This window comes from Chanodichthys erythropterus, chromosome 4 (genome assembly GCF_024489055.1).
Source record: "Chanodichthys erythropterus isolate Z2021 chromosome 4, ASM2448905v1, whole genome shotgun sequence".
Lineage (NCBI taxonomy): Eukaryota > Metazoa > Chordata > Actinopteri > Cypriniformes > Xenocyprididae > Chanodichthys > Chanodichthys erythropterus.
In genome coordinates, this window is record NC_090224.1 from 29,597,539 (window position 1) to 29,623,875 (window position 26,337).

At 39.0% G+C, this 26,337-nt stretch overlaps 1 protein-coding gene across 2 annotated transcripts; it reads right to left on the reverse strand.

The window, feature by feature from the left end:
- Nucleotides 1–1,744: 1,744 nt before the first annotated feature.
- spint1b (serine peptidase inhibitor, Kunitz type 1 b) lies at nucleotides 1,745–25,247 on the reverse strand. Of its 2 annotated transcripts, none has more exons than XM_067384697.1 (10): nucleotides 24,620–25,247; nucleotides 23,088–23,245; nucleotides 22,639–22,780; nucleotides 11,015–11,185; nucleotides 5,284–5,322; nucleotides 4,851–4,976; nucleotides 4,721–4,768; nucleotides 3,534–3,704; nucleotides 3,382–3,442; nucleotides 1,745–2,497 (listed from the first exon to the last, which is right to left on the reverse strand). In XM_067384697.1, the coding sequence occupies exons 1-10, from the start codon at nucleotides 25,026–25,028 to the stop codon at nucleotides 2,356–2,358; spliced, it is 1,467 nt and encodes a 488-aa protein (XP_067240798.1). In that variant the 5' UTR covers nucleotides 25,029–25,247; the 3' UTR covers nucleotides 1,745–2,355. The 2 variants fall into 2 exon arrangements, with proteins under 2 accessions (XP_067240798.1, XP_067240797.1); XM_067384696.1 differs by having other exon boundaries at nucleotides 3,377–3,442.
- Nucleotides 25,248–26,337: the final 1,090 nt, after the last annotated feature.

Sequence of the window (26,337 nt, forward strand, 5' to 3'; positions counted from 1 at the left end):
TGAGTTGAGAGCCAAACATTATCATTTAAATCAGATTGCTTTGTTATTCAGTATGGTCACTGAGAGATCAGTGATGATATTATAATGGCTGGTTTCTTAGTTAAGACATTTCAGACAAGACCGAACAAGTCAGGACTTGCTTTGAAGTGACAGATCCCATGGAAACATTGGGTGGATGTTTGGCTTTTGTCTAAAACCATTGTGTTGATCAAGTAATTCAAGGTGAAGAATTAAGTTAGAAGTTAACAAAAAAATAAATAAATAAATAAATGAAAAAATACAAGACATAACAACAGAAAAGGTCACTGGCATGTTATAATTTTAATGTAATTTTATTATGATATACAATCCTAGTGAGAAAAAATGATTAGTAGTTATATTTTTAATTATTACAAAATTATTACAAACATGATGGTGAATTTTGACAAAACACTAGCCTTCAACATACGGTATATAGCATACATTGAGGTGATTAGCTATAACTTTTATATTGGAGAAATTGTGTCTTCTAGTAGTGGACAAGAAAGAAACCAGGTCAGTATCAAGGAAATATGCATAATTATGCAGGAAATCTTTCCTCAAGCTTGACGTCTCATACTGATCCCCATTCATTATTATTAGCGTTCTTGTTATTTGTACACTGAAACAATTACATGTTTGTACACGAATACTGTAAATGTATACATTTTAATCTATTTATTATTATTTTATTTACTCCAAAGTATCTGACATGCAAATGTAAATTTGTGTCAACAATATGTATAAAATATTCAATAAAAATCCCCATCTATAACCACAAACAAATGTGATGACCAGTATGATAAGCGCTAAGAAAAGTAACAGGTTCATCATCACATGCGTTTTCTGCAGCTATATGAACAAACATAAGAATTAGATTCCCTTTTAATCCCTTTGTAACTTGCAACCAACTTTCAAGCAACAGCGATGGGCCCATTTTCTTATGCCTTATTTTTGCTCATTCTACCCCGTTATAACGTTAGTACTTATATGGAAATGTTTACTAAATTCAATTTATTGCTGCTTGTCCTGTAAGCATGTTTACTGCCAACTGGGACTCGTTACTGCCAATAGATGTCGCTATTGTGCTGTCTACCAAACATAACGAGGTCTACCAGTGGATTAATATTTAGGTTAGCACAATCTCATAACTTTTAGAAATAGAAATTAAATGCTGATTTAGTACATTAAGTCACCTTAAGTGTTTTTCACCTTAAGCGTTTTAAAATATCCAACTGTCTAGTGATTGAAATAATGCAGTATGTGCTGTATATGGATCACAAGTGCCCAAAACTTGCATTTTGTCCACACGTTTGTTTTTCTTTTGAGATGGAAAATGTACAGGCCTGTGCTGCAGTTCTAAGGCTGTTTTGCCCTCCATGTCCCCCATGTAAGTCAGTAACTGAAAACTATGAATTGTCAAGTGGTCACCTTTATTTATATAGTGCTTTATACTATAGATTGTTTCAAAGCAGCTTTACAGGGATAAAGAGGAAAATTCAATGATGCAAATAGTTAAATTCTGTAGTAAAACACCTCTAAAAAGGAAAATAGTGTCAGTGTTTAGCTTTAATAACGGTGTAAAGTCCATCAATTATGAAATGAATTCAATTCAGCTATAAGGCAGCTCTACAGAAAACAGTGATGTCATTGTCATCATCGAAATGTGACCCATATTGAGAAACAAGCAAAAATACGCAAAAAGCTCACAAATTAATAAGTTCTCTTTAATAAACACCTGGCAGACATTTTACATTTGGTGCAACAAGAACTTATTGTTTCATGGGACAAATAATATACAATGTCAAACCATGAATTATATGTAATTAAAAATGTAACAAATTTCAATATAGATAATTCAAGAAATTCTACTCCCTTCAAAAATCTTAAGACAAATAAAACAAAAAGATTATCTTTGGTCAAGTGCTTATAAAACCAGAATATAAAATTCTCTGATGGTAGAAGACCATCTTTAAGGAGTTACAAAGATCCAATATCTACTTTACAAACTCTCTCTTATGCCATTTCACAAACACAGACACTTGGGTCTGATCAATGTAACATAATACACTAATTCTAAATATCCACATTAAAACGAAACACCTTGTTCATTAAAGCCTGAGATAAAAGACCTCGTTCAGTGACCAAACATGTAATATGGCTTCACGTTAAGGTCAGGAACCCGTAACTGAGATACTTAATAAAGGAATTATTCATATGACCCATCCTACACTGCAGCCAGCCTACAGTAGATCTGAGTGGCAGACCATAATGTTTTAAAGATGATAGAGTCATGCTTTGGCAGTGGTACTGTTGTAGACCATCTGTTGCTCTTCTTCACCGTATGCTACTGGAGGACTGCTGGTGGCCACGCGCTGATGCTGATGTTTTTTTCTCCTGTTCTTGAGGAAAAAGTAACCCAACACAGCCAGAACGGCCAAGATGGCCACAACCAAAACCACAGCCAGGGCAACAGAAGCTGAGGGAGGAAAAAAAAAAGAATAGTCTAGAACATGCACTGCTTGAACTAATGGCAGGTTCACACATACTCAGTTTGCAGTATACTGCAAGTATGCGGTGCAGAAGCAGCACAGGCTCAACGTGCTTTCACATATGACGCATTTGCAGTGTGCAACTGATCCATGGCTGTATATCACAAACACATCTTTATTCATTATTTTTATTTCAAAAGTTGCTCCTGAAAATGTTTTTTCAGCATTGTGATTATCTTTGTACACAGTACAGTTACACAGTCTTTCATAGACATACACATGTAAATGCACTAAATTTAAACAGATTATTCAGTTCATTACTTCTATAGGGATATATTAAGTAGCTCAAGCAAGTGGCAAAACATTTAAACAGCCTACTTTTATGTAAAAATTTCAAACATTTTAAGTTAAACTTAAAATGAACAAAAACAGCTTACTCTCCTGCCTTTCTTTTGCATTTAAATCTTTATACAAGAAATACTGCAGGTCATAAAGAACTTTGTTTTTCCACCTCCACAAAGTGAGGAGTGCCATCCATTATATCACCTTGTTATCTAAATGTAAGGTAAGGTGTAGTTTTCCTTGCTTCACCCTGCATATCTCAAATTAGGTTTTAATTATAAACCTCACAAAAATGTATTTATGCTTAATAAAAAAAGCAATGAGGTACAAGAATATTATTTTAAGATTATATATATATATATATATATATATATATATATATATATATATATATATATATATATATATATATATATATATATATATATATATATATATATATATATATATATATATATATATATATATATATATATATATATATGACCCATTTGTAATATATATATGATATGATTAGATATTACCGGACCGGGTTTCCCCTAGTTCCTCGTCACCCATTACAAACAATCCTCTGGCAAACACATCCTTTTCTACAAAGACAGACAACAGAAACATACATCAAATCTATACTTCAGCCATCATCACTAATATATCTTGTTGTTTAGACTTGAACACCATTACCTGTGACACCTGAGCAGTTGTTCATGCAGTTGTCTGTCGTTTCAAAGTTGTTGTCATTGCCATCACAGCCACCATAGGTGAAGCGATGACACTTTTTGTTAAGAGGGTCATAGTACCAACGAGTAAAACTGGCTCGACAGGGGCCTGTAACAGGGGGATCTGTGCAGTGGGCTACACCATCATAATAGGAGATCAGGATTAGAAGAGAATTAAAGCTTATGAAGAAATAAGCAATTTGTTTAAATGCACAAACTGTTTGTGGGATAACAAAAACAAAACAAAAAAAAACACTAGAAGTTGATCAATGAAAACATGTTTATCTAGAATCAATAGTAATATGGAACAATAATAAATAATATAGACATAGTCTACCCTAAAATTCCACTATGCCATAGCTCTCATATCTCATAAGCATTTCCACTTATTCAAAATGCTGTCATGATCACTTATGTGATGTGAGAGAATCAAACTTTGCTCAATGCATCTAAAAGCCATATTTCATAAAATATGCAAATGCAAATATGGAGGGAAATTTGGTCTGTTCATTACACAAAGCAATGAAATTGCTTCAAAAGACTTGTATGGGCTGTCTTGTTTTATATTCAATGCAGCTTGACCGCCCCATTCACTTTTTATTATATAGACAAGAATAGCCAGGACATTCTACTAAAATTTCTTCTGTGTTCCATGAAAGAAAGAAAAATCATAAAGTTTCCAAATGACATGAGAGTGAGTTACATATGGTGGTTTAAATTTTGAAGTGAATTACTCAATGCAGCTCTTGCTTACCATTTTGAATATCAATAATTTCTGATCACTTTCTTCATTCCAGTCAACTCATGTTGTTATGAAAATATTTGCGTAATGCTCAGGTAAGATGATGTAAAATAAGACCAGCCTTTGTCTGTGCCGTCTTGAGTTCTTCGCTAAGCTTTTCATCACTTGTGCTTTTATTCTCGTGCACGGACTCATTAATTAGACTGAAAAAACAATCAGAGTGATCTCTCTAATTGACAGCGATTCAACATGCTCAGTCGGACAAACTGCTGCCAACATGAGCCCAACTACAGCCGACGTGTGGAACACACTGCAAAAACAAACCCGACAGGCGCTCATTGATGGCCCACTATTGGCTTGGTGTGTCATGGCAATTCAATTATAATTTCTCAGCGATGCATAAAACTCACCTTTTTTATTCACCCCAATCTGAAGTAGTCGACTCAGGCTTTTATTCACTAAAAAGTCAAAGAAGTCAAAATAAAAATTGAGCACGTCATGAGTCATGTTTGTGTGTGTGGTTATGGTGCAGTGTCTCACATTGCTCACAGTTCTCCTCATCAGAACCGTCGCTGCACTGCTGCTGTTCATCACACTCAAACTCTTTCTTCACACAGCAGCCATTAGAGCATTTAAATTGGTCTTCTCCACATGAAGAAGAACAGTCTGTATCACACAAAGACAAAAACACAGAATGAGATGAGCAACAAACTCTAGGACAGTCGTCTCAAACTCAGTTCCTCAAGGGCCACAGCCCTGCAGAGTTTAGCTCCAACCAACTCCAATTTACACCTGCTTGAATGTTTCTAATAATCATGAAGACCTTGATTAGCTGGATCAGGTGTGTTTGATTAGGGTTGGAGCAAAACTGTATAACTGTAAACTCAGGAATTGAGTTTGAGGCTACTGCTCTAGGGAAAGTTTATATACACAGTACAGTATTTGGCTGAGGGGAGATTGATAGCAAATATACCTTCAGTAACCACCTTTCTCGACTCTCCACCAGAGTTTACTGCAGACAGACAACATTTGAGAAGACATTACTTACTAATAGTCCATGAGAAATTGAGGATTTAATCAAGGAAATGTCTTAGAGGGGCTCTATGTAGGAATGACACCCAGTGGTCAAAATAGGTACTGCAGTCCAAATTCTAAATATTGTTTGCCCCGCCCCCTCGTTCAAAGACGCGGGTGGCCAAGGACACGCAACAAGAGGGAGCGCAATTGTCAATGAAAGCTGAGGAGACTTACACACTGTAAGCTGATGAGTTGATTTATCTGTTTTAATATGCTGTCGTTCATAGAGATTTTTTGATGGATGCAGAGGCTTTTTAGGTTGGGTAGAATCTGCGATTCTCTGACCCAGTTTGTTTGCTGGTTTCCATGGCTGTTTTCCGCCAACTGGCAACCTGTGATGTCGAAATACTATTGGATAAACTGGCAGCACACGGTTTCGCACAGACCAAAACAAAGACAGACATTCCGACACAGAACGCACATTTCAAAGTAGAATATCTGGCTGTAGCATTGTTTTTCTGAGAAACATGTAGGTGAACTTAGCATGTTTCCTAAATATCTGCAAACATATTGGGGTATTTTTATGTTTTATTAAAGTAAAAATCTTACATATAGCCCCTTTAAAGGATTAAAGGAATACACATGGTTAAAAGTGTGTGGGCACCTTCTAATTAATGGGGTTGTTTATTCTAATAATTTCTGTGAGGACAAATCCAAGAAAACGATGTCCTTTCAACATTGCTGCCGCAGATTGGCCATGGCCCTTTTCTATTATGGACAGAATATGCACCTGAATGCTAAGCAAGATCCCTATAGATGTTTTGTGTGGAGTCTGGTGTAGATGAACTTGGCTGGCCTGCAAAAGTCATGGACATGAAACCCAACTGGAACACAAACTGAGCCAAGCCCATTTACCCAGCATCAGTGCCTGACCTCACTGATGCACTGGCATAGGAATTAGGGCAAATCTCTGCATCCATGTGCCAGCTTATAGTGTTAAGACCAAAACAGTGTGAACTATTACAGTAGCATAGAGAGGAAATAATGATTTTATGCCATGCTTTTGAAATTAAAGGGAAACTCCAACCAAAAATAAAAAAGTCCATATAATGCAAGTATACAGGACCTTTTTTTAACATCAAAATGCGTCAAATGCGTGGAGAGTCCCTCCAAGGATAGTGAACCAGACGTGTGTGTATAAGCCACTACTTCTGGCCAACTTTTAAATGTGGGTTCAGGAGTTCACGCTTGATGTAAATGGCAGAAAGTTGCGAAGCGTAAAGTGATGCAGAAGCAGAAAACTCAGCTTTGCATCAAATTGCAAAATCAAGCTTTGCAATGTGTTACATCAAGCATGAACCCATGGTATGGAAATGAGAGTTTAAAAATATTTTTAACCTATCGTTTTGCTTAAGAAGATTAATCAACCGGGGTTGAATTGTTTCTTTCTGCATGGTTTTTGAAGTGTCAGATTTTAGGTATGTACCTGTGGCGACCAGGGCGGGCGAGAGCCGTGAGGGAACGGCGCGAGAGAGGCGCACTGGCCTTGAGTCTCTCACGGAGGAGCTCCGGGAGCATAAAAGGAGGAGCGACGACCGTGGAGGACGAGAGAGGACCAGGCCTGGACTTTATTTTATGTTTTATTATGTTTGTGTGGCCGGCAGACGTCCGCAAGGGTCTGCCGGCATTACTTTCGTTTTGTTCTATGTTTATTTTGAATTAAAAGTTACGTTGAATGTTCGCCGGTTCCCGCCTCCTTCTTCCCACATTTACGAACTGTGTTACATTGGTGCCGAAACCCGGGAGGAAGGAGGGACATGCTGTCGGAGAGCCCTCGCTGCTGAGGGGGATCGCGGTGCTGCGGAGTTCGGGCAGCGCGGAAGTGAAGACCACGAGAGGCTGCCCGAGGCGGTGGGGCTGGAGCCTTGTGAAAGGTGGGACGGAGACCCGGATGCTGTGCTCCTGGGACGAGGTGGGGTGGCTGCCGTCCTGGACCTGGAGGGAGCGGAGCGGAGGAGTCGCCGCCGTCTGCCGTGGGCCGGAGCCTGCTGCCGTCCGCCATGAAGGGGAGGAGCAGGGGACGGGGGACTCGCTGCCGGCTGCCCTCAGTCGGAGGAGCCATCGCCGGCCGCCAGGAGGCGGTCGAGGATCGGGCCGTCCACCGAGCGTCCAGTGCCACCGCATGGCACCGCGAGAAAGAATAGTGTGTAGAGCGCAGTCTCGGAGGTACCCCCCGGCCTGCGAGGGGCGATGGGGGTATGTGGCGACCAGGGCGGGCGAGAGCCGTGAGGGAACGGTGCGAGGCCGGTAAAGTAAGTGATGACAAGCATCACCTGGGAGGCGCACCGGCCTTGAGTCTCTCACGGAGGAGCTCCGGGAGCATAAAAGGAGGAGGGACGACCGTGGAGGACAAGAGAGGACCAGGCCTGGACTTTATGTTTTATTATGTTTGTGTGGCCGGCAGACGTCCACGAGGGTCTGCCGGCATTACTTTCGTTTTGTTCTATGTTTATTTTGAATTAAAAGTTACGTTGAATGTTCGCCGGTTCCCGCCTCCTCCTTCCCACATTTACGAACTGTGTTACATTGGTGCCGAAACCCGGGAGGAAGGAGGGACATGCTGTCGGAGAGCCCTCGCTGCTGAGGGGGATCGCGGTGCTGCGGAGTTCGGGCAGCGCGGAAGTGAAGACCACGAGAGGCTGCCCGAGGCGGTGGGGCTGGAGCCTTGTGAAAGGTGGGACGGAGACCCGGATGCTGTGCTCCTGGGACGAGGTGGGGTGGCTGCCGTCCTGGACCTGGAGGGAGCGGAGCGGAGGAGTCGCCGCCGTCTGCCGTGGGCCGGAGCCTGCTGCCGTCCGCCATGAAGGGGAGGAGCAGGGGACGGGGGACTCGCTGCCGGCTGCCCTCAGTCGGAGGAGCCATCGCCGGCCGCCAGGAGGCGGTCGAGGATCGGGCCGTCCACCGAGCGTCCAGTGCCACCGCATGGCACCGCGAGAAAGAATAGTGTGTAGAGCGCAGTCTCGGAGGTACCCCCCGGCCTGCGAGGGGCGATGGGGGTATGTGGCGACCAGGGCGGGCGAGAGCCGTGAGGGAACGGTGCGAGGCCGGTAAAGTAAGTGATGACAAGCATCACCTGGGAGGCGCACCGGCCTTGAGTCTCTCACGGAGGAGCTCCGGGAGCATAAAAGGAGGAGGGACGACCGTGGAGGACAAGAGAGGACCAGGCCTGGACTTTATGTTTTATTATGTTTGTGTGGCCGGCAGACGTCCGCGAGGGTCTGCCGGCATTACTTTCGTTTTGTTCTATGTTTATTTTGAATTAAAAGTTACGTTGAATGTTCGCCGGTTCCCGCCTCCTTCTTCCCACATTTACGAACTGTGTTACAGTACCCATCCACTTGCAATATGTGGATGCACAGAGATGGATTATTCTTCTAAAAACCTTTGTTATATACAGTGGGTACAGAAAGTATTCAGACCCCCTTAAATGTTTCACTCTTTGTTATATTGCAGCCATTTGCTAAAATCATTTAAGTTAATTTTTTTCCCTCATTAATGTACACACAGCACCCCATATTGACAGAAAAACACAGAATTGTTGACATTTTTGCAGATTTATTAAAAAAGAAAAACTAGAATAGTCACATGGTCCTAAGTATTCAGGCCCTTTGCTGTGACACTCATATTTAACTCAGGTGCTGTCCATTTCTTCTGATCATCTTTGAGATGGTTCTACACCTTCATTTGAGTCCAACTGTGTTTGATTATACTGATTGGACTTGATTAGGAAAGCCACACACCTGTCTATATGGATGGAGTTTTCGAAGATGGTGAGAAATAAGATTCTCTGGTCTAATGAAACCAAGATAAAACTTTTTGGCCTTAATTCTAAGCGGTATGTGTGGAGAAAACCAGGCACTGCTCATCACCTGTAAAATACAGTCCCAACAGTGAAGAATGGTGGTGGCAGCATCATGCTGTGGGGGTGTTTTTCAGCTGCAGGGACAGGACGACTGGTTGCAATCGAGGGAAAGATGAATGCGGCCAAGTATAGGGATATCCTGGACGAAAACCTTCTCCAGAGTGCTCAGGACCTCAGACTGGGCCAAAGGTTTACCTTCCAACAAGACAATGACCCTAAGCACACAGCTAAAATAACGAAGGAGTGGCTTCACAACAACTCCGTGACTGTTCTTGAATGGCCCAGCCAGTGCCCTGACTTAAACCCAATTGAGCATCTCTGGAGAGACCTAAAAATGGCTGTCCACCAACGTTTACCATCCAACCTGACAGAACTGAAGAGAATCTGCAAGGAGGAATGGCAGAGGATCCCCAAATCCAGGTGTGAAAAACTTGTTGCATCTTTCCCAAAAAGACTCATGGCTGTATTAGATCAAAAGGGTGCTTCTACTAAATACTGAGCAAAGGGTCTGAATACTTAGGACCATGTGATATTTCAGTTTTTCTTTTTTAACAAATCTGCAAAAATGTCAACAATTTTGTGTTTTTCTGTCAATATGGGGTGCTGTGTGTACAGTAATGAGGAAAAAATGAACTTAAATGATTTTAGCAAATGGCTGCAATATAACAAAGAGTGAAAAATTTAAGGGGGTCTGAATACTTTCCGTACCCACTGTACATCTGGAATGGCATGAGAGCGAGTAAATGATGGGAACATTTTAATTTAATGTGCAATTTAATTAAATGTGCAAGATACAAGCATCAGTGAGGTCAGGTTTTGAGCTTGCCGCTACTCTAATTCATCCCAAAGATGTTCTGGAAGGGTTCAGTAGGGGCCAGTCAAGTTCTTCTCTAAAGTCACCCGAATGTATAGTGCATCATGAAGGTATTCATAATGTACATTATAATGCATTATATCTTTTCATAAATAACTGTAACCATAATATGCATTATAATATTTGCAGATTCCTTGTTACATCTGAAAATGGTTGTTTGTCATGTGTTTTAATGTATTATACTTTCTAAAAGCGTAACAAGTATTATGTTGTATTTTAACTGTGGTTACAATCATTCATGAGCTCATACAATGCATTATAAGGTGCATTACAAAAATACTTTAATAATGCATTATATATATAAAGGCTTTAAGTACAGTGTTACGACTATTTTCTATGGACCTGCTTTGTGCACAGGGGTAATGTTATTTTAGAACACAGAAAAAGTTGCATGCACAGCATTCTCTAAAATGTCTGCATGGCCATATAGAGCAGCTCAACCAAAATTATTTACTCACCCTCATTTTGCACTCATATGCTGTAATTTTTTCTGTTAAACACCAAAGGGGAATTTTGAATTTGTATTGAAAATCTTCCCATTTGCAGCAGCTCTTTAAATTAAATATTCTACAGTTTTGATGTCATGCTATATAAGCACTGACGACACATTTGATTTGAAGAACTGCAGCAGAGGTAAAGATATTTAATAAAGAACAAAATTTCATTACATTTTCAGAAGAGTTGAAGAGTAGTATGGACGTTTTCATGAGGTGTAGTAAATCACCAAGTTAAGATTCTTAAAAATTCTCTTTAGGTATTCCATTGAAGGAAAAAAAGCTGCATACTGGTTTGGAATAACATACATAAATGAAGACTTATTTCCTTTATTCCTATAGTGTTCCTTTAAACCTATATTACAACACTGCCACAAAACAATGAGATTTGCATTACCTTTTGTGTTTTTACAGGCATTTAAACACTCCTGTTCAGAGAGATAGTTGTTGCTATTCTCCTTACACCCACCAAAGAAGAACCGCTCACACTTGCTAGATGCAGCATTGTAATGCCAACGAGGGAAAGAACCTCGGCAGGGTCCCTCCTTTTTAGGGATCAAACAGTGACCTAGTGGGAATTGGTATAGATTAGAGTCATGACATATAAGAACAACAGAAAAAAAAGATTTTGTAAAAGATAGAAAAGAAAACATAGCTGTCCCACTGGCCCAATCCAAAACTCTCTCTTGACTGGCAAGCAGGACGGGGAAGAGAGCCATGAGAACAGATGATCTTTTATGTTTGTGTGCGGCAGTGGGCTAAAAAGTGCTTGCCACCCATTTTGGTTTGTTTTAAATTTTATTTCTTGATTAAAATTTATGTTTAAATTCAGTCGGTTCCCACCTCCTCCTTCCCCACATTATGAACAGGGACTGAAATGTAACATGCATTTCATTTTCGGATAATACTATTTTTAAGCCAGGAATTCCACCTTTTTATACCTTCAGTTGTGTAAACAAACTTTTATCATTTACCAAATACTTACCAAAGTATTAAGGCATAATTCAGAATGCTTTCTGACATTTCCTTCTTTACGAACCCTTCAGTTAAAGATGTTAATAAAGATTAGAAGAGCATACATGTTGAGAAAAAGTTCTGTATGTAATCAAATGAAATATGATAAATAAAAAGATACTGTTGATTAACTTGGGTGAGCAGATCACAGTATCATAGTGTCTGTTGTCACAGAATAAAAAGAAAAAGCTAAAAAACCTTCAACACAGCCCTTGAATGACCACGCAGAGTGATACAGTTTACAATTATTTGCAGTGTACATCACAAGTAATATATGTAGCTGAATGCAGATAATGAAAATGCGTTTGCATTCACAACTTCCATAAATGTGGTTAGAATCTTCCCATCTGCAGCAGCTCTTCAATAAAATATGCTGCGGGTTTGACATTATGCTTTATGGTAGCAAGACATACAAGAACTATAGATGTTTTATCTTATTGACATTCAACTTGCAACAACTGAAGCCATATTTGATTTGAGAATTACAACAGACAGGTAGGTTCTGGGTTCTAATCCACCCTCAAACAGTATATTACTTTTTTCTCATCAGTGATTGTATATCAAGAGCAGGGTCACATTTGTGTGCATGTTCACAGAAACAAATAGCCAGTCTCCGCAACGGAGTTAGTGATAGTCTTCTCATACGAAGATGAGCGCTTCAGTCTGAGCACTAAATGGTTTTGCTCCCCAGTACCTGAGCGAGCTCTTAAAGCATTATATGTCAGGTATGGAAGGACGAGGACTCAATTGCAGGGAAGAGGGCTTTTATTTATAATAAAAAATAAAACAAAAAACACAACAAAAACAACCCCGAGGGGGAAAACAGACTAACTTAAACTTGACTTGACTTGACAGGGACTTGACTTGACTAGGCTAGGCTAGGCTAGGCTTGAAGACACACAAGGAGAAATACGACAGAATAAACGACAACGAACCAGCACAGGACTGCAAACACAAGGAGAATAAATAGGAGAGCAAACAAGGCTGGTAATGAGGGAGGACAGGTGGGGCAAATCAACCAATAATGAGGTAACAAGGTGGGCGGGGTCAAGACAATAGACATGAGAGCACATGGCACAAAGAAACACATGACAAGCCATGTGCTCACACCAAAACAAAACAAAGACACAAGCACATGGCCAATGAAGACAAATCACAAGCCATGAGCTTACACAAGACGAGACATGAACACGTGACTATGAAAACTCATAAGCCACGTGTTCACACAAAACAAGACAACATGAGAGCACGCAGCCCGTGAAACACAGACTGCGTGCTGCACAAGACAACACCACAACATGAAAGCACGCGGCAGGTGGAAATCACCGCGTGCTACACAAAACATGAGACAAGAGCGCACGGCAAGTGAACATACACACAAACCGTGCGCTCACAATAAAGACAGGACTGGGAGCGCGAGTGTCCGAATCCCGACACGAAACCGAAACCAAACTAGACACGAGTGCCGGGATCCGAACGCCACGCTCCCAACATGAAACAAGGCACGCAGACAAGAGAGCGCACAGCCCCGAGAACACTCGAGACCGTACGCTCACACAAAAACACGACAAGAACGGGAGTGTCAGAGCTCTGTCACAAAACCAAGAAATAAACAAGACCGAAGTGACAGAACCCTGACATTATAGTCCCTCACGTCCATTGCGATCTCAGAATTTAGGCCAGCTGATAATAGCTAGAATATCAAAATCAACCACAGACGGTAGATCCTTCTCCTATTTGGCACCTAAACTCTGGAACAATCTTTCTAGCAGTATTTGGGAAGCAGACACACTCTGTCAGTTTAAATCTAGACTAAAATAGACTTAAAATTGGTTCAATTGATAATGTGTTATGTGTATGCCAGGTTAAAGAGATGCGTATCTCTTTAACCTGGCACACACATAACACATTATCAATTTATTTTTTCAAATCCGTTAAAGGATTATTAGGCTGCATAAATTAGGTCAGTCGGAACAAGGAGCACTTCCTATAACACCAGATGTACTTGTTACATCAGAAAAAGAATGGCATCTATGCTAATATTAGTCTTTCTGTTTATCCCGAGGTTTACCGTAGTCAACCGGATCTGGGCCTTATCCAGGTGAGACCAAGGACCTGTGCCTTGACACGACCACAACGCAGCCCTGAAGTATCAGCAGAAATTGAGTCAACTAGATCATCCACTGTGAAGGCCTCATCAACACAACAACCAGTGGCGCAGCTCCTCAACAACCGTCCATACCGGCATGATGAATACGATCCTCAACTGGATGGAACTGAAATAAATACTTTGAATGTTGCGATCCTATCGGACTTATGATAGCAACCGGAGTCGTAACAAAGCACTGTTCGCCAGAGGAGAACTGGCCCCCCGACTAAGCCTGGTTTCTCCCAAGGTTTTTTTTCTCCATTTTAACACCTATTTGCCACTTGTTTGCCACCTGATGTCACCTATTGGAGTTTGGGTTCCTTGCCGCTGTCGCCTTTGGCTTGCTTAGTAGGGGACACTTGACATTTGACTTGACATTTGATATTCAACAATGCTTTGATCTGCCTGCATTGACACTATTCTTTAAGAGCTGGTGTGCAAAATAATGTACCAGTTATCAATGTAAAGCTGCTTTGACACAATCTGCATTGTGAAAAGCGCTATATAAATAAAGGTGACTTGACTTGACTGAGAAGAGAACAAGAGAACATTGTCCTGCCACTGATAACAGCGGCAACAAACACTCAACATGATTTAAAAATAAATAAAAAAACATTGCAGTGCCAAATTGCTTCTTATTTAACAAATGAATGAATTGCTTATCAAATGGACATGTTTCTTTTGTATTGGGTACAACCATGCCGCAAGACGTTTCAAAAAGTGGTGGGGACAATATTGACGCTGGCAAAAACATGTCCCACCCGTAAATTACGCCTATGTGGAGGCCATCATTTTCTAGAATGGCATCCGACCTGGAGTCTCCAAAACCCAGGTTAAAAAATAAACAAAACACGTACACTTCTATAATGTACTTAAAGTGCTCTATTTTCAAGCGCTAATTTTGTACTTAATATACTAAAAATGATTCTTTAGTACTTCTTGAGATAATCTTAAGAACATCTAAGTGTACTCAACTATGCCATTTTGAGACACCATGAAATATGAACTAAAATGTGTTTTGATATACTATATCTGGGTAATTTGGGTAATTCTATTTCAATAACTTGCACACAGCACAGGGAAGCTTTATTTAAATCATTAAACTACATGATATGATTGCACAAATAAATACAATAGAATAAAGAGACAAATTAAATAAACATGGCTTTAAGTTTTTCATGTGGGTCTAGCAGTAGTATTCAGGTAAGAAATACTACAGAAATGAATGTAAAATAACAATAGTTTTTTGTAAAAAATAAAATATTCATGCTTACAATTAAAGTTACAAAAGATACTCAGTTAAGAGCAGTGAGTGATTGTCTCTTTATCATTTGTTCTTTGATTAACATGAAAGACAGAAGCAGGAATATTAGACCTCTGTCACTTTAAGAGTTTATGATCCAACATACTTTTACCTGTTACACAACATGCGTTTCCTCTCAAGTATTTACTCAAGACAGGAATCTTTTTAAGCGCAATAAGCTATGAAAAAGAAGTCAATTTGGTAATCGTGAGGTGTTTGAGAATCTGCCATATGTTATGAGACCGCTACTCATATTGATCAGTGATTCGCACACTTTTGGTGTGAGCACGAAACCTGCCATAATGACTAAAATTATGCACAATACAAGCACTATTCAACCGGAGTGAATGAGACAAGTGAATGAGAGGAGGCAGCTGTGTATCAATTCGCCATAGGAGACAATGCGCAAAAACCTCGGCCTGTCTAACACTTGATGACTGCTGTCAATTCATCATCATCAGTTAGGAACCTTTGATACCAACCTTTTATTTGAAAGCCACATTTCTAGCATATGTAAAATTGCATTTTGCCAACTTAAAAATATCTCTAAATTACGACAAATGCTCTCAATGACGAATGCGGAAAAGTTAGTTTAACCTCAAGGCTAGATTATTGTAATGCTGTACTGTGTGATTGCCCTGCATGCTGGTCTAAAATGCAGCAGCTAGAGTTCTTACTAGAACCCGGATGTATGACCATATTAGTCCAGTTCTGTCAGCACTGCATTGGTTCCCTATTAAACACTGTATACATTTTAAAATCTTGCTATTTACTTACAAAGCACTAAATGGTTTAGCTCCTCAGTGCTTGAGTGAGCGCTTAACAAATTATAGTCCTTCACGTCTATTGTGATCTCAAAATTCTGGCCTGTTGTCGATAATACCTGTTACTTGTATGATAAAGCTACTTTGAAACTATTATATAAAGTGCTATATAAATAAAGGCGACTTGACTTGCTTGTGTAGTTGTTAATAATAATAATAATAATAATAATAATATTTAATAATGTTATCCATGTTATAATAATAATAATAATAATGATAATGATAATAATAATAATAATAATAATAATAATAATAATAATAATAATAATTATTATTATTATTATTATTATTATTATTATTATTAAACCCAACCTTACAAAAGCACAATAAAACAATTATCATTACACAATCATTATTACAGCCTGGACAGACTGGATACAAGTATAAAAATAATCACATAAAAGCCTGCCTACAAATATGGGTCTTAAGGCCAGACTTAAAAACATGAAGACCTTCACTGTTTCGCACATCCTGTGGCAACAAGTTGATTAAATAAGAAGCTGCATGACTAAAGGCACATGACCCCATAGAAGTAGTCCGAGTTCGAGGGAGAACAAGAGTGAGTGCAGAAGATGATTTTAAAGTACGAGCAGGAGTGTAAATATGAAGAAGGTCAGATAATTATGAAGGGGCAAGATTATTGAGAACATGACATGACATGTTTATTTGCAAGTTCATTTTAAATTTAATTTTTTTCATTTTCAAGATATTGTTGAAACCTGCACATGGGAACAACGGTTTTGGCACATGTTCAAGATGCAGAGGTGTAAACAAAGTTCCTAATGTGCTCAAGGCATTGTTTGTATTAAAGTGGCCAAATCATGCTTTTTGTGTGTAATATAATGGTTTTTGTAATCTGCAAAGTTTTAAAGATCAAAGTGCACAACAAATAGTGCACAACAAATAAAGTTATTGTTTCCTGAAAGAAAGAATAGATTATGAACTGCCAAAACGAGATGTCAGCAATTCCAGTCTCATTTTCTGAACCGGTGGAGTTTGGGTTCCTTGCCATTGTCGCCTCTTGGCTTGCTTAGTCGGGTACACTTAATATTCAACAACAATATTACTGATCTGCCTGCACTGACACCATTGTATGAGAACTGAACTGAGCTGAATAATGACATCACTGTTTTATCCAGAGCTGCTGTATAGATAAATTAAGTAATGATTTTTACATCAGAAATGAATCAACACTGAACTTAAGCTGGACAATGACAATTTTCTTCTTGAGCTGCTGTACAGCCAAAACAAACTTTGTTACATTATTTTCCTGTTATCACTGTAAAGCTGCTTTGAAACAATCTGCATTGTAAAAAGCGCTATATAAATAAAGGTGATGACTTGACTTTCTGTTACATACCTACGTAACAATGTAACAAATTTGCCTATGGTCTTCATTGGCTGCCCACAAACAATGTCTACTTTGACACTGGAGTTGTAGCTGAGGCCTGGAAGAGTTTGGTCGTGTTGTCGACACACTGTTTTTAGCGCTGCAAATTGACCTTGCATACACTTCAAAAGAATGAGGACTAGCACTGGAATTGATACAGAAAAAACTAACACCATTATTTAAAAATATCTTCATTTGTGTTTCGAAGATGAACAAAAGTCTTACAGGTTTGGAACGACATGAGGGTGAGCAATTAAAGGGCTAGTTAACCCAAAAATGAAATTTCTGTCATTAATTACTCACCCTTATGTCGTTCCACACCCGTAAGACCTCCGTAAGAACATCTTCGGAACACAAATTAATTTTGACAAAATCCAAGAGGTATTTTCCCCCATAGAAAATCAACGTAATTACCACATTCAAGGTCCAGAAAAGTAGTAACGACATTGTTAAAATAGGCAACGTGACTACAGTGGTTCAACCTTAATGTTATGAAGCAACGAGAATACTTGTGCATAAAAACAAAACAAAATAATGACTTTTCAACAATTGGCCAACGCTGTTCACGTTTCCCGCAGAATTGGGCTACTCTAAACTGTTGCCGTGGGTTGTTTTTCCATGTCCGCTGGTTGAAGTGACTCCAAATAACTTGATATTTAGTCCGTGGAATGCAAATTTTACCAGGGGAACCCCGTATTGTTAGCTCTATGATTGGGTGGCTGTATCTTAATTTGTTGTTTGTATAAAGATCAGAGATGAAGAGTATAAAGGTGATGTGATAACTTAGATTTGCTTGTTTTAATATTTTTATTATTATACATTTGATCCTAGTGAAACATGTAGTGACTGATTATTAATGAATGTTAATAAGGGGGAACTGTTGTGGAAATTTTAATTTTTCATAACATTTTTACCTGTATTCTTATGAAATAATGCTTATGGAACATGGTATGATGTTGGCTTAAGTAGTAATGTTTAACACAGTGTTTAACGTAGATGTTAGAAATAGAAAGAGCAAGATATGGTATGGGAACATGCAAGATGTATGTTAAAAACATGTCTGTGCTAACAATGTGTGGAAAGTTAGAGCTGCTAAGAGATGATCCTAATATGGTAAAAGGACAGAGGCTTCAGCCTTGGAGGTTAGAGATATAAAAGTGAGGGGAAGCTTTCGTTCTTTGTCTTACACTCTGCAGCTACCTGTGTGCCTGTATGACTGCCTGACCTTTCTTGCAAGAAATAAAACTTTCGAAAGACAGTTGGACGTGTTTATCTCTTATGCAGTAGAGTCGGGTTGATTTTTGCCACAACACTAGCAATTGGGCAGATTTTGTTATGAAAACCTGGCAACCCTGGTGAGCACCACACGCATACGTGTGATGCTGTTGCAGAAGCTGGCCAATAACGAGTTGTGACGTAAAACCCGGAAGCCTGCACTGCATTCTCATCGCTTCGTAACATTTAAGTTGAACCACTGTAGTCACGTTGACTATTTTAACAATGTTTTTACTACTTTTTTGGCCCCTGGATATGGTAATTACATTGATTTCTATGGGGGATTAAAAAAAAAAAAAACTCTTGGATTTTATCAAAAAATATCTTAATTTGTGTTACAAAGATGAATGAAGGTCTTACGGGTTTGGAATGGCATGAACGATACTTAATGAAAGAAACTTCATTTTTGGGTGAACTAATCCTTTAATTGTAATCAACCATCAAAAGGAAAAAGAGAATGGCCCTTTCCCAAACAGCACAATTCATATTAACTAGCAGTCTTGTGGACTTAAAGGGATAGTTCACCCAAAAATGAAAATTCTGTTATTTACTCACCCTCAATGTGTTTCAAACCTGTAAACATTTATTTGTTCTGTTGAACAGAAAGGAACATACTTTGAAGAAAGTTTGTAACCATGCTGCTTTGGGACACCATTGACTTCCATAGTAGAAAAAAAAAAAAACTAAGTCCCCCTAGTCCCCAGAACTGCTCAGTTTCTCACATTCTTCAAAATATCTTCCTTTGTGTTCAACAGAACAAAGCAATTCATACAGGTTTGGAACAACCTGAGGGTGAGTAAATTATGACAGAATTTTAATTTTTTTGGTGAACTATCCCTTTACGACACGTGCAGTCCACAAGACCGTGGATTTTAGTTTTCAGAAGGGTGCTTGCAAGTGCTCCACAGCAAACTTCTACCCGATATTCAAAGTGACATTTCCCTAGATACTGCCATGATCGGCAACACTTCAGAAAATGTACAGATTATTAGTAGTAGTAGTATTATTATGTAGCATAACCCTCTAAAATTTGTAAAAATTTGTCAAAATTTGTAACCCTCACTAAATTTTGTATGATTTATGCCGAAAGAAAGAAAGAAAGAAAGAAAGAAAGAAAGAAAGAAAGAAAGAAAGAAAGAAAGAAAGAAAGAAAGAAAGAAAGAAAGAAAGAAAGAAAGAAAGAAAGAAAGAAAGAAAGAAAGAAAGAAAGAAAGAAAGAAAGAAAGAACGAACGAACGAACAATTCCCCAATATTAATAAATTTGTGTAAAGTAAATGTTTTATGCATTTTTTTTCTGGAAAACAAGATGAAAATACCAATTAAAATATTTTTTGCAATGCAATATATTCATAGATGTTGGGGTCACTCTGATATTATGTCTTCGCTGGTAAAACATCAAAGTAGAGGAATATCATCAAAACAGCAAAGAAGAAGAAGAAGAATCAGAAGAAACAACAACAACAAAAAAAACAATAATATGTAATTACATATTGCATCACACAAATGTGCTGTTGTATTCATGAACCAGACATGGATACATCACATAAACAGTGTAATTAGACAGTGAGTAAAAAGAATTTATGTGATGATTCAATACCTAGTTGCTAAAACTGACCTCATTTATACTGCAGTATACATGTGGTTTTACTAAATGTACTGTAAATGTACTGTTTCTTCACTGAGTTCATTCCTTGTGTTTTATTGCAATTTACTATAAAATGCATTATCAATATCTTTTTCACACTGTCACGCTGCCACACAATGAAGACCATCGCCTTTATATTAGAAAGGTTACAGAAGGCTGAGAATGCCACATGTTAATTAATCTTTGCTATTTGCTGCAATTCATTAAGTCCTTGCTGAATTGTGTGTTAACGCAGAGCAGTTATCCATACTGCGCAACTGTGACTCAAAGCGTGTAACACGTCAAACCGGTTCTGCACAATCATAGAGGGAGCGGTAAGCCTTCTCAAACAATAAAAACAGAGAGTCATCTCTAACATATCACTACATTATGGAGTTATTTGTAAGCCTACAACATTTAGACGTCTGAAAACTTTATCTCCTTCCTTTTTAGATTTATTCATTTAGCAGATGCTTTTATCCAAAACGACTAACAAAAAAGGAAAGTCACAAGTGGTTTGTCATAACAGCCAACAATATTCATAGTAAACAATGACAAGTTCAAAAAGTATAATCTAGATTAGTAGACAATTTTTCCAAGTTAATCGACTACTTATTGGTGTCACAGAGACGAACTCCGTAACTCCCTCCTCTGGCCATCAGAGGGAGCCCTCACCCGAGTACTAACATTCTCTCACACTACATTTCCCATCAGCCCTTGTCCTGAACTAATTACCCACCAGCTGTACCTTGTTAACAAGACTATTAAAGACTCTCTGTCACCACAGTTAGAAGCGAAGTCTTGTATTGCCGTGGTAGGGCTGTAACGATATGAAACCGAAATCGCGATACGCAGGTCCACGAACCTGTATCGCGATGTGAGAAGGCAGAATCGCGACACACCCCTTCCAACTCTCAGAGTTATCCTTCCTGTCCAGATCCAATGCCATCACATTTTTAAATTACTATAAGTATTAGGGGTGTAACGATTTATCGTAGATGGTGTGTCTCAATCAGCTCTCTAGTTCAGTAAGTGTTTCGGGCACACATTAAATCTTGCAAGCAGGTTTAAACGTTTCTCATGTCAGTCTCTTGCATGGTCGAGTGAGAAAAGTTGTGGCTTTCTTTCACCGCAGTGCACAGCAACAGCTGTGCTCACAGAAAAGCAAAAGACGCTTGCGATGCTTTGCTTTAAGAAATTCAGTTGGGCCGTTCACATATTGCGTCTTTTCCGCATGCAAGTCAGTTATTATTTTTAAATGTAGCCGCGCGGCAGGCGCGCTCATAATGGGATCGACGCGCATGCAATTCTCAACTTCTCAGAATGCCGCAAGCGCACCACAGGTCGTGTGACACGAATCAACCGATCAGCTACGGCCTTTCCGTAACAAAACATCAAAAGCTCAGCTGAACAGCTGATCATAGCTGTACATGGTGGTTTTTATATCTTATCTCCATCAATATATCTCGTAGTAAAACTAATGCAAGGGCTAGAAATCATTTATCCTTTGCAGAAACATCCTGATCCTCTTGGAGAGCTCAGTTCATGGTTGCAACGACCGACGCCACTGGAGCGCAAGCGCTTTGGAAAGAAGGAGAAGCGGCCGCGCCTTCCACGCGTTTTTAGACGCGATATGTGAATGGCCCCTTTTCATAATTCTAAGTTCATGTTAAATTTAACATTTTTTTTTCAGTGACAGACAGCCCTATTCAACTGTTAATTTGAATACAGAAGGTTTTTATTAATTTTATATTTATTTATTTTATTGAAATGTGATCTTGTATGTACAACAAGGAAAATTATTGAAATTTGTTAATGTTTTTTAATAAATCTTGTTTGAATTTCAGTTTCATTTTGTTCAAAATATCATGATACGCATCATATCGTGAACTCCGTATCGAGATACGTACCGTATCGTGACCTGAGCGTATCGTTACACCCCTATGCCGTGGTGTACAATTCTGGTGTACAATGTACTTATTCTATTGTCTGATTGTTTACCTGTTGCTGAACCTGCTGATCATCGTTTATGAACCTCTGCTGCCTATCCCTGACTTGTGCTTTGTTTTCTGACCTGTGAGTATTCTCTGCCAGCCCTGACCGTTGCCCGTTTCCTGATTACGATTCTGTCTGTCCTGTATCATATCTGTCTGCTCCTGATCTACCCTGCCTGTACGACTACGATCTTGTTCAATAAAGCATGCAAATAGATCCCAGCCTGAATGATGATTCATTACAATTGGTTCCATTTGGCTCAACTATTTTACTATGGTATTCCTAAACATTTACACACATCACAGGAAGGAGAACAACTCCATAAAAGAGGAATGAAATAATAATAGCTTTGTTTCTCATTTACAGTGAGTTAAACCCTGAGCCATATTCATAAAGGTAAAAGTCTGGGAGTGGTTGGGAAAAGAAGAATCAAAGATAACACTCACGCTCAGATTGCTCAGGAGTGAGAACCAAAACGGTGACTTTAGCTGAATCAGAATGGTCTGCTGAATCCGTCACTGTAAGTTTGAACTCATACACCCCAGGTATGAGGTTGGACACCTTTATCTGGTCCGGCAATTCTGTTTTCTGTGGAGCAGTTGTTTTGAAACAGATCAGATGTTGGGTATTATGACCTTTGTGCACAAAGTAAATGAACGGAAGTCTGTTGCCACTTGACATCCGATCAGGGTCTTGTAGCTAAAGCAGTTTAAATCACATTGGGTAACATGCTCTAAAAATTGACATTTCATTCCACCTAATTGCTGAATTAAAATAATCATTAGTCGTAGTTAAAGGGATAATTCTTTTTAAATTAATCTTACCATCATAACTGGAAACATAACATAACCACATCAACATTAATATCATAACATGACTGCTCATATTCTCATACCTCCACCTTGACAGATTCAGCTCCACGGATGAGGGTCCAATGGTAGTTTACGATCTTCATATCATCCCAACTCTCAATGCCATTCAGAAATACCTCCTCATGAGGCTGGACCACCACATCCCGTCCAGCATTGGCAATAGGAGGTTTGTCCTTCTTATCTGAAGAAAAATAGTCATAGTCATAATATTGTTGAAATGACAATCACTCCGATTTCAATAAGAATAAAATTAACATAATTGCACCTTGCTTAATTAAAGACAAATAATACATCTTTAACATATAGCTAAAAATGAAAAGATACCAGAGGTACCATTTCAGGTATCTTCAGATCAAAACCCTTAAGAGAACCTCTAGGCACCCAAAATGCAGTCCCGGCGCCAGGACATTTTAGCAGGGCGGGCTACCCCTTCTGCCCGAGGGTGCACATAGCGTGAGTGTCAGTGGGCGTTTGGTATCGATATAATTTAATTTTGCCTATAAAACAAAGTGATTAGTATTACTAATTATGTCACTATTCGCAAAGAATAAAAATGTATTATGATTTTGCACTGGGCCGATGCCATCAGAACTGGTTCAAACTTTAAACAAACATTTTTTTTAAAAGTCAGGATTAAAATAAGATGACGTGATAAACGTTATAAACGCATTCTAATAATAAATAAAATAACACCAACCTGCTAGAACAGCTGGAGTCTGCGGCGCTTACTCTTTACTTCTCAGTAGAGTCGTAGCAAATCTCCGCCTATCATCAAGGGGCTCGCACACCGAACGCGAGTCGTAGCTGGGCGCCGCGGACAGGCGTCGAATGTCGACGATAGAAAACACTCATAGAAAACAATGCGTTCGAATTTTAAAGACGTGTCGCGGCGCTGAGCTTCGCGTCCGGTGTGCGAGCCCCTTCAGTCCTATAGTCATGTCATATTTTTGCCTGATTTTTTTTTTTGTGGTTATGGTATGATTAAAACTCGATTCAATTTAAAATGAGTAACGTTTTGTTTTTTGTTTTTAATTGAAATTACAAATCACATTTTATGTCACACTGTACTTATTTAATTACGTTTTTACGTTCTCTTCTGCCAGGCTTGGGAAAGGAGGGGCTTGAGATCATCGCAGGGTGGGCTAAGCCCCCCAAGCCCCCCCTTGACGCCGGGCCTGCCAAAATGGAACCTATAAAACCTGAAAATACATCATGAGTACACTGAGGCACTTTCAAAAGATGCCAAGAGATTCTCCAGAGGGTTCCACTAATGTGGCAGTCTGAGGGACCCCAAACAGTGCCTTAAGTATTTGTGGATGAATGCAATTAGTCAATGTACCCCTATACAAAATTACAAAAAAACAAAGATTCTTAAAATGTTTGAAGGAGACCTCAAGTTTATTAATATTAACTACTGTAACACTTATAGTACACTGATGCTGGAGCACTGGGACAAAACAGGCTGAAAAAAATTAATTCATTTTGTGTTAAAGTCAGCATGAAACGAAAGTTTCACAACATAATCAAAAATATGAATGCATAGAATAAAATTTACCACTTTTGCGGCCGTTAAGGTAATGTTCATAGACTGAATCCAATATATAATTTGTAAACCCCTGCTTTTGAATAAATCTACAGACATATGTATGCTTATATAAGCAGTTGAAGAGAAAGCAGCTGTTGTTGGATATCTTCTCGTCTCCGTCCTCAACGAGAGCAAGGTTGCATCTTGGATCTCTGCAGCACTTAACAGTGCACTCGTGCGTACGCTCTACGCTCGGGTTCGCCAGGAAAACGGCCCCATCCTTGATCGACTCTTCCGTGTCCAGAACAAAGTCTTCCCGACCAGCCGTGAAAGTTCTTACACACTGTTGGTCTTGTGCAGATATCTCGCTCTGGGTTTCTCCGCCAAAATCACCGAGAATAAAAAGAAAGAACGCGAAAAGAAAAAAACATGAACCCATTTCTGATGGATTTAAAGGGATCCTGATGTGAGATACTCGCGCATGCGGTCCAATCCACTTTAGCTGTAGTGTCAACCGAATTGACTGGTAAAAATCGAGATCAGTCGCTTATTATCGTTTCTTGTCACAACGATTCGTCACGGGTTTCCTGTCGAAAGATGTCTACATTCATCTGATGTCTTCCTGCTTCAGCGCTCAGGTGTGTGTTTTTACATGTGAAGCGAGGAAATTAAGCGGTGACGTAGTCTGCGGCTGTGTCTCAATCGCTTGTGATTTACCCTATGTAGACAGCATTTTGGCTAGCAGGCGTCTTCCCACTTCATTTCCCTTTTTTAACTGAACTTAATAAAAGTTCATTTTACATTCCATCTATCCCAAGAAGTTGACTTTCTTTTTGGTCCAATAGTTGGTCCAAAATTGGTCTCAGTCCACTTACCTTGTAATGTAGCCTATACAGTTTTCTTCCTTTTGCCCTTGTGTCTTTAAAATTACAATGAAAGAAGGCCTCTGAGTTTCTGTGTGCAACTAAAACAGTGTATTGCATTAATTTACCAAATATGGACTAACTTTCTTTAGCCTACAGAAAATTAAAATGCTATTATTTACTCACTGCCTTTCATGATTTTCGGTCTTTTAGCTGTGGAGCACAAAAGAAAATGTTGAGCAGAGTGTTGCTCTTTTAGAGGTTTTGTCATTTTTGGATTTCAGTTCATTTTCACTATATGGAAATAAGCAGTGAGGATATAAAAATAGGGAACTGTGCTAACTGTTCTGGCAGACCAAGCCAATGGCTTTGGTCAGTCACCATTTTAATAACATTTAGCTTTTCTATAGTAAACCTACATATTGGACTCTATAGGGGTTATGCCCAATCTCACTTCCATATTCTGTAAAACAGATCAGATTACTTCCGGTTTATGTCTTTTGCATGTGCTTCATTAAAAATAATTGTTGTTTTATTTCAAGATAAATTAAAAGGAGCAAGCAAAGATGAGCATAACTGATGTCCCCCGCATGTAGATTGATATTTAAAAACTTTTTTAATTTTTCTTCCTCAGATATTTAATAGAATAAAACACCTATTACAATGTGAATTTTGTAGTTTCACTGATTACCTTAAAAGTCCATAAATATGCCATCAGTTCATATTGCTGTTAACACTTTCTCTGACAAGCGGATGCAATGAGACCAGTTTTCCATTCGACATATACCCTATTGGACTCTAGTTGGGAAGACTTGTTATTACTTTTCAGATATATGTAGATATAAAATCTTCTATAATCTATAATAACATTAAAAATATTTCATG